Below are 9,685 nucleotides of genomic sequence, written 5' to 3' on the forward strand. Positions count from 1 at the left end.
CTTAGCAATACAGTTGTTCAATTAATGCTGACAAGGTATTAATCTTTTTTAACATTGTTGGATGTTTTTTTTAATGAATGTGAAGTGCAAAGATCAACTACTATAAGTTCGTTGAGATGAACAGGTAGTCTAAGCAAGGTACTGTACTAAGTCTATAAAATCAATAAGTGAAAAAGTTCAAGGATTATTCAAGGAAACTGAGTAACTGTAATTAATATTTTACATCGATTCTAAAAATCAGAAAAAACAGTCATCAAAAGTCTAAGTGGTGTATTAAAACTAGATTTGTTCATCAAATTGCAGGTCTATTATATTTGCCTTTGCGTAATGAACAGTTAGCAGAAGCTAGAAGCAAACAAGCTGTGCTTAATAGCAGATAAAATAATGTGTAGCAGGAATCTCTCACCTGACTTCCCTAACGTAACATGAATTTTTGTACTGTAATTGCCATGAAGCAGGTTTCCAGTTCCATAATTGCTCGATGAAACTCTTACCAACAGGACAACTGTGTACATCTCACAGCTCGGAACATGGTATGACACACGAACGCATTCTGAAGTGTTATCAATGACTGTCTTGGCTAAAATTGAATCAAGCATCAGCACTGCAGGACTTACAGGAGTCGACAAGTTGTTAGCATTCCTTATTGTAACTGAACTTCAGGTGGGTTTTGTATTTACATAATTCATAAGATACTTTAGAATGTAGGACTTAAAAAATGATTATTAAAGGTTTATTTTTCTTATTGTCAAACATTTCATTTAAAATACTTACAAAGCTTTATGTTCATTCTATTCATAGCAGAAAGAGGATGATGAAATATTGCTGACTCTTCATGTAGCTTTTTGATGTTGTTTTAGAAAATAGAATCTTTGTATAAGGTGAAAATCAGTTATCCTTAGCAAGTCAGTATGATGTATGATACGTTTTTAAACTGTACATTTAAGCTAAATATTTTTCCTGTCCTGGCATCCCCTCTCAGTAGAGAACATGTATGGCTTAATCCTAAGAATTTGTTACATAATTACATATTTGGTTATTGTAATTGTCAGAATGTCTTTGCATACCTATTATTTACATGTCTTTTCAGAATTTTGTATTAAGGAAACATAAAAATTGTCTGTTTATATATGTACTTCATTGTTAAATGTGAATTTTTTTTTTAAGTAAATAAAAATAGATAATGGAATATAAAACAACATTAGATCATGTAGGAAAATGTAATTGAATGTTTGATTAAGTGCATACAACAATAATATGTATATTTCATTTCAGAATCTTGTCCAAGAAATGACTAATTGTACCAAAGATGCTGGCATAAAAGACCTTTTGAAAGCGATGAGTCAACAGATTTCTCCTAGCTCTAATGTAATAGGTAAGTTGGAAGATTGATCATTGTAATGAAGTTTTTCTCTGTTAAGCTTTTCAAATTCCATCCTGATTCCTCAAGAAGAGATTGATTTTCCTTTTGACTATTTCTTCACTGTAACAAAAGTCATTGCCCCGTAGGAAGGAGTAGTAATACTGTCAGTGTACCACACACAGTACACATTACACTGTAGGCATTACTTATGGTTGTATGTAGCATCCCATTGGCTCCTAGCCGCTACCCTTTTCATTCCTTTTACTGACCTCCCTTCATATTCTCTTTCTTCCATCTTACTTTCCACCCTCTCATGACAGTTGTTCAATAGTGTAACAGCAAGGTTTTTCAATTCTGTTACCTCTCAATGTTTTCCCCTTTCTTGCACTGGAATGACCTCACAGGTTCTTAGCACTTAGTGTTTGGCCCAAAATTTTATATTCCATTTCCTGAAGTCTTTGCTTCAGTTTTCTTGACATGTACGAAATATATTCAGAGCTTCAAGAATATCTTTAATTTAGTAATTAATTTTTTTTAAGGTTGCAGCTTCTTAGTGTTTTAGTTAATCTCATGGCTGTAGTTTCAATAATTTTGTTAAATTCACTTGTAGGCCAACCACAGCGACATTACAGCGCTGGATACAGCGATCCTCCAAGTTATCTAACCTTGTAATTGACCGTGTGATGAGAGTGGGACAAATGCAGGTTCTTAGGCTCCATGCAGCTAATCGTCTGATTTCATCGTGCCAGTTTGATTCTAAGTATTTAGCTTCAGCACTGTCCACTATGAACCAGTAAGTTTTTTTTTAAGGATTGCAAAATATATGGTTCGTTTACTTGAGCGCAAGTTAACAAACCAAAGTATGCTATGTAACTGTATATTTGAGTTATTTTTTTCCATGTATTTTAGTATAGTTTTTAAATTCAAATATTTTTTTTATTTATATGAACTAAGTTGGCCACTTAAAGAATGGGAAGCCTCCAAAGAAAAAAGAAGTGAATTCAGGGCTTTGTGGAACTCTAATAAATATCCAGATGCATTTTTATTTATCTGAGAGAAACTCCTGCTTCACGAGAGAGAGAGATGACAAATATGTATATGTTTTTATGTATATTTAGTCAGTGAATTTATAGGCTGCACTGAAATTATAGTACAGTAGTTCTGTATTTATAGTTTTTCTTTTAGATCATTAAACTAAAGCAATCTATCGGTTTTAAGTAAATATAAATGTTGCACCATTGTGTTAACAGAAGAACAGGAGAACCCCTCTTCAGGTGAGGTTCTTTATGGCATTCTCTACAACATTGACTTTTGGGGAGTGTTTGTTCCTTCATTTGTAAATAAGGGGTAAATGCTGTTCACTGGTATGTCCTTTCCAGCGATAATCAACCTGCCGCATTCCCTAATTTGTATGGTTGTAAAACCTCCACTTGACAGACCTTAACTGAGCTGACTTTTGTACTTATCAACTACCATATTACGTACAGTGCTCCCCCACTTTTTCACAGTGATAGGCTCCACAACCCACCTCAGAAATTCAAAATCCCCTCTAAAAACACTTATAACTGCCGAATACCCTGTACGTACGTACTACTTAAATTAAAATGCTTATGACTGCTTATTTTATTAGTTCACTGCCTAATGTAATTTTAAAAAAGCAAATTCATGATAATTTTAGAGATACGGTCCATAGAAAAATTCACAAATTGGTGAAAGTTCCCGTGTAAAAGTGAAAGATATTTTCCACAAAAAATCCGCGATGAAGCACAAAAAAGTTCGGATCCACTGTATGATTATTTCTTCCTATGCTACCATTTCAGATGTGTTACATTTTTAGACATCTCTTAAATTTATTCTTAAGTGCAAAGTACAGGTTAGTTTAGATTAGGTGTTAGGAATGCAACAGAAGTCTATAAATATATGTAGGGACAATTATATAGGAAAATCCACTGGTAGAGTTATGGTAGAGTTATGGTAGATGAAGGCGAAGAGAAGGTAGAAGTGTGGTAGGAACAAATTGCAGCCAAAGCAATTTGAAAAACAAGACAAAACACAGGCAGCAACTTGTCAAAACAAATTAGTAATGACTCCAGTGGAAAATCTGAACTTTGACACCTCAAGTGTGTGGTTACCGTAGATTAGAACAGCCAATAAGACTATTCTAGGGGTGGCACCAGAAATAGGAAAAGCCACTCAAGAAGAAGTAGGGTGTATCCTAGTTGAAGTTAAGGAGGAGCTAAAATGGAGAAGTTAGGTTGAGACTATCTAGAATTGCTGTTAGCTGTAAGATATGTAGGAAATACGTATTCAGATGCAGCTAAAATACAGAACAGTATAGGGTCTTTGTCACTTAGTTTTATCTGAAAGGCCATACCCCAAAAGCAGCTAGTACTATTCAGGGTTTCCGGCACTTGAAATAAAGCCTTGATATTAAAATAACGCCTTGATGCCTTCATATTGATTCCAGTAGTCTGGGATCTCTCACCAGTGCAATCCCTCTCACCAAAATTGAAACGGTTTTGTGGTTAAATTATTATAATTTTTTTTTTTAAACAAAGTTAATTTATACAAACAAAGCCATCTCTGTACTGTAAATTCTTGCTTCCCAACCCCTCTAATCATATCTTTTCATGTAAATGTGAATCATCAGAGAGGTATTAGCATCACAATTAGTATGTGCAACATAGAAATTAGTAGTGCAAATGTTAAGAGTATTGCAAAAATTACTTCTCTCTATTTAGGTCCTTGATGGCTGATGTGAAACGTCATTACATAGATCCAACTCGTCCTTATCCTGACGAGGACGGCACTCTTACGAGTGAACTGAGCACTTATTTAGAATGGTGTGGTATGACTCAGCCTTTGGAAAGAATATATATAACTACAAGTCCTCTACCGTCTCTCAGCCTGATGCTGCTTCTCACAGTCATTACACAGATTCCTAAAGTGCATTATGCCAAGACATTAGGTAAGTTCATTTTTTTATTTTCTTGAATTAAAATGTAAATATTTCTGTCCTTTTGGTTGCTTTTTTAGGAATATATAATTTGAATTTATTAATTCAGATTCCTTAAAATTAAGGAAGTCTCAATACTGTACACTAAGCCAAATTATATCCAGAATAGCCATAAGTAAGATTTTCATAAACAGGTAATTCTGATAAATATGTATGTACGTATTGGTATTGAGGTATTACATGTTGTTAGCTTTTCAATACCTGATATTTACAGTTAACCGATGTCTTTCTCCCATATATTTTACTATAATATATAACTGTAACACTTCCAGGAACCTTGACTGGGATACGAGGTACAGAAGGAATTGATGGGGAACTCTTGGTGGTCGGTATAGTAACAGTTCTGCGTCAGTTTCATCAGGACCACACTTTACGTTTTATTCAACTTCTCTCCCAGTACATCTCTTCATATGCTGCTCATGTTGCAGCAAGGTACTCTATTTTTATTGATTTTAAAGTAGTAATTATGTTTTTAACTTAAGAAATATTCATTTACATGAAATACCATTTTATTATGTACAGGAATTCAGAATTAATCTCAGTAGTAAAATCAGATATAGAGTAAGTATCTGAAAGTAAAGTTATATAATACAGTGAAGTTTTAATTCTTGAGAGCCGGTAGATTATGCTTCTGAATGCCAACTGATAAATTATAGGCTTCTTTCAATTATTCATTGAAATATGCAAGTTAGTATTTGGATAAATATACATAGATTGTATGAAGAGATTGTACTGTCATTATTTCTTGTTGCCTGAATAGGAATTGAAGTGTCTGAGACTATTTGTGATGCACAAAATGGCTAATTATGTATAAGTACTTATGAGATTTTGGTGAAATATAGACTGTTTCTGTCCTCAAACTGCAATGTGGCTGATTGAAAAGGTGCTTTTATATTCAAAGTTAGTTAGCAACAAATGAAATGGTATAAAGCAATGATTTTTCTCTGTTTTGTCTCTTGCAGTGCTGGGAAGACGGTAGAATTACCACATGAAGCTGTTACTGGTTTAGCTATACTTCAAGCTGTTGCCAAGAAGATGGTCGTTTCAAAAAAGACACTGTCTCTATATGTCCCACAACATTTACTTTCTGCCCACAGTGGCTAATAGAAAATGGTTTTTTAGGAATGTTTAAGAAGAAAATACTGGATTTTCTTTTTGTGAACATTTTGAAAACATGTAGCCAAGCATGTTGCAGGTGTCTTTGATGATTTCTGCAAGTGAATGACAAGCACAAGATTCAGAAGACAGTATTGCATCATATTCGGTTATAATTTAGTTTTTGTTGATTTTATAATTTGATTATACTACTTTAAAAGGGTCATGATTGCACTGGGGTTCTATGCTACATTGTCTCAAAATATCTAGTCATTATATTATCACTGATCCTTGGATCACAGACTTATTCATAATCCTACAAGAAGATGAGATGCTATAAGACAGCGCCAAGTTAGGCTAGTTTTCATTTTTTGTTGGGTCACAAAATATGGCTTAAGCTCTTGACTGTGATTTGAGAAGTTCCTTTTTCAGAGAAAGAAAATCAAAACTGTGCCATGGCATTATCAATTTTGATACCACTTGGCTGGAATTATCTTTCATTGTTTAATTTTTGCCTCTGAAAAATTATGACAGCAAATAGTTTTTTCCATTGATAAAATTGAAGTGTTTTAAGAGATTTTAATACAGTAACAGATAATGAAAACTTTATCATTTGCTGTCAAAGCTAGTAGTGAAACTCAAAAACTGACATATCTTCTATCTAAGAAATACATACATTCCATGACTTTTGAATTATATATCAGTGATGAGGACAAATACAACTTCACATGTAACACAAGATTTTATGAGGTAAAATGATTAGTCTTAGGATAAAGACATTGCCTTCATAAGGCATTTTCCCATCAAACATGGCATTAATAATGTAAGCATTTATTCTTGTTTGTGTGTATGAGGAGGAAGCAAATTTTTATGAAATTAAATAAAATGCTTGCATTTTTTTGACAATCAGGTACACTTAAGTTTGGCCATAATTTCTTTTGTGAAAAATACAAATTATTGAATGAAATATTGGCAAAACTACATTTAATTACATGGAAGGTTATAAATACAATCAAGCACAGGTACACACCAACCACCAATCAAAAACCATATAATAGTGAAATTACTTAGTCTGTTTTTGTGGTTTATAACTTAAACTCTGTTATCATATTCAAAATACCTTCTTGGATCTGTTATCCATTTTTCACTAAAATTAACACACACAAGCTGACTAGAACTTCTAAACTTTATTGTCACTTTCACAATTACAGGATATTTTTTAGAGTATAAACTTTTGCAGGAGTCTTACTGGACATTTCTAAAGCCCTCTTGAAAACTGCTAGGCTCAGTGAGCCAAAAACTAATATTTTATGCAAATAGACACCAGTTCCAGTAAGTCATTAAACGTTTTCGAAAAATTTACTTGTAATTGACAATATGGATTGTACTAAGGGAACATTATATATCAAAAGAAAGTTTTTATAGGTCTGAGATATATCAGATGATATGTACCTCAAACTACAGACCCCATTTTGTTATTTATTCTTCCATTCCCATTGAATAACAAACGAGAGTGATCAATAATTTGTACACATGCATATATTTTATCTATGATGCAACAATTTTTTATTTTTGTATTTTAAAGTGATTTGACAGTGACGTCCAGTTATGAGACTGCTAACAAGATTTAAATATAGAATCTGCATTCTGACATTCTCCATGAACTCATAAATTGACATCACTCTCCTTTATTGTTTTGCTGTATTACTTTTTACTTTATAAAGTAATTCTCATTGTAAGGGTTATCTGCATCAGTACGTAGTTTTGAAGTGTACCTTCATGTAGATAGATGCAAGAATGTACTTTATTGCATATACGTGTATAAATATATATATAATATATATATATATATATAGTATATAATATATATATAATATATATATCTATATATATATATATATATATATATATATATATATATATTGTAGACTTAGAAGATGTATATTTTCTCATTAATAATGAAGTATTAAAAACTGTTGATAACTGTTATGTTTTGTACTTTTTAATAAATTCTTAAATGAGGCTCACTTGTGGCTCTATGCATTCCTAAGGACTACTATTTATTTGTAGGTTTCAAGACAGGGAATATGAAATGAAATCATTTTGTATATATACTCCATAAAAGTATGTAGTAGATGTCATTTTTCCAATTAAAAATGAAAATTATTTTTGGTGCTTGCAGATGCATGCGAAGAAGGCTTGGTTTACTTTTAATAGAGTATGTACAGGCGTTTGTAGTCATCGACCATGTTACAAGTCTGAACTGACAGTCAGCAATGAGAAAGATAGGTGAGATATTCTGTATATTTATGTAATCATTTCGCTGAATTTCAGGTAGTCACTCGGCACAAAGTACAAAGTCACAGCATTTACTAGAATTAAATCTTCAAACTGTAGTGCAAAGGTTAGTTGTTCTCACATGAATACACACCCTAGGTCTTTACATATAGGAAAGATAATCCCATATGTAAAGACCTCAGGTTTGTATGTTAGGAAAAATACAAATTACTTAAAAATTTGTCATTTGCTCCTAAACAAGTACAAACCCTCATTCTTTATATATGGCACTAATTTGTTATGTTATATTACTCATCAGAATATTAGCCTATGATTCGCACATCAAAGTAATTATCGTAGGCTCTTTACATAAACTGTACTATAAGGTGTAACAATAATTGCACTTTGATCATATATATCCGTACAGGATATGTATTTTATTAGAGGGTTTGTGTACAATGTATATGTGCAAAACCATTTTTGTTCTATACCAACAGCTGTGCATATTTTTCATAGGGAGGGCAGCTAAGGTGTGAAGTTGTTTAAAAGAAACGGGATTAGCTATCACACTGAAAAACAGTTATGCTTTTCATCATCGGCATATGAATCACCTACGTTCATTACCTATTAAACTTATTGAACAATGGTAAGTCCAAGGCATTTCAGAGTAGATTTTTATGATGTAAGTTTGAAAATTTTTTCAGTTTTGATTTTAAATATTTTTTGCAATACCCTATTCGTTATTTACTCCACAAAATAGCTGTGCAGTTCTGTGCATTTTCTTGATAGGGGCTGGGTAGAAGTCCCCTCATAAAAAATAGGATAATCTTGCACGAGCTGGAAACCGATTCATAACAATAGAAGATTGTAAAGGAAGGAATCTTTGGCATCTGGCAACTCATACATATACGAGGTGGAAGCTGGTCACTGCCCAGGCATAGAACCTTAGTGCCTGTCATTAGTACTTTTGTTTTGCATGGGACAGGTTGGTAAGTCTAATCCAGTCTAATTTACCAAAGATGAAATTCACACGACAGATGGGATACCCTATGAAATAGTTTCTTGGAGACAGAAATTGAGAGAATATATATGCAGGACCTTCGTCTTAATCTTGCATCATACCCTCATTTTCTTGTGGTCTTGGCACCTTTGGTCCAACCATGTTTTTCAGTGCATTTGGTATTCAGATGATTTTGGTAGTTACCACTCTGGAGTAGTCTACAGGAGTCTTAACTGCTGGACGTCACCAGCCTTCCAGGTACACATCATTATCTTTGTGTCTTTGTGACAGAATTTAAGGAAAGTCAGAGAAGTACTTCTGCAGCAAACAAAATGCAGTGCAAGAGTAAGAGGACGTGTCAGGTGAGGCAATGTACAGTAGTTTAAGCTGGTCTCCAGTTCTCCTTCTCTACTTGTAAGTTTGTCAGCAATTTAAAAAGTGAAAGTCAAGCTTGTGTGTTAACTTTAACTACATGACTGAGCTACCTTTTCCAGATACGTATAGGCAAGTACGTTCACAGCGATGTTTGCAAGTTCGTAAATTTTGTACATGAACTTTCCTGCCAGATATATACTTAGCTTACGTCTCTGACGTCACGACAGAATTCAAAACTCGCGGCAAATGCGACAGGTAGGTCAGGTGATCTACCCCACCCGCCGCTGGGTGGCAGGTGTATGAACCAATCCCCCTTTCCAGTCATAATTTTTCTGTCGCCGGTGTCGACTACATCTGTTGTCGATACCTCTCGATTTTGGATTATTACTCGTTTTCGCCCTGGATTGTTTCATCGGACTTTTGGTGAAGTACCTGCTCCTTGGCTTGGCATTTGCGATTTGTGGACCGGTTTTGGATTATTCTTTTGATTATTCTTGGAATTTCATTATGTCTGATTTAGAAATTAAGAAATCAACTATGTTCAGAGTTTGTTCTGTTA

General features: G+C 33.6%; 1 protein-coding gene across 1 annotated transcript in view; it reads left to right on the top strand.

The window, feature by feature from the left end:
• LOC135221116 (WASH complex subunit 5-like) overlaps nucleotides 1–4,244 on the top strand; it is a 62,819-nt gene extending 58,575 nt beyond the window's left edge. The window contains 4 exon segments of the mRNA XM_064258931.1: nucleotides 501–663; nucleotides 1,276–1,375; nucleotides 1,974–2,156; nucleotides 4,105–4,244. Of these exon segments, the coding sequence (XP_064115001.1) occupies nucleotides 501–663; nucleotides 1,276–1,375; nucleotides 1,974–2,035 (325 nt within the window). The 3' untranslated portion in view covers nucleotides 2,036–2,156; nucleotides 4,105–4,244.
• Nucleotides 4,245–9,685: the final 5,441 nt, after the last annotated feature.

Source organism: Macrobrachium nipponense, chromosome 2, assembly GCF_015104395.2.
Source record: "Macrobrachium nipponense isolate FS-2020 chromosome 2, ASM1510439v2, whole genome shotgun sequence".
Taxonomy (NCBI): Eukaryota; Metazoa; Arthropoda; class Malacostraca; order Decapoda; family Palaemonidae; genus Macrobrachium; species Macrobrachium nipponense.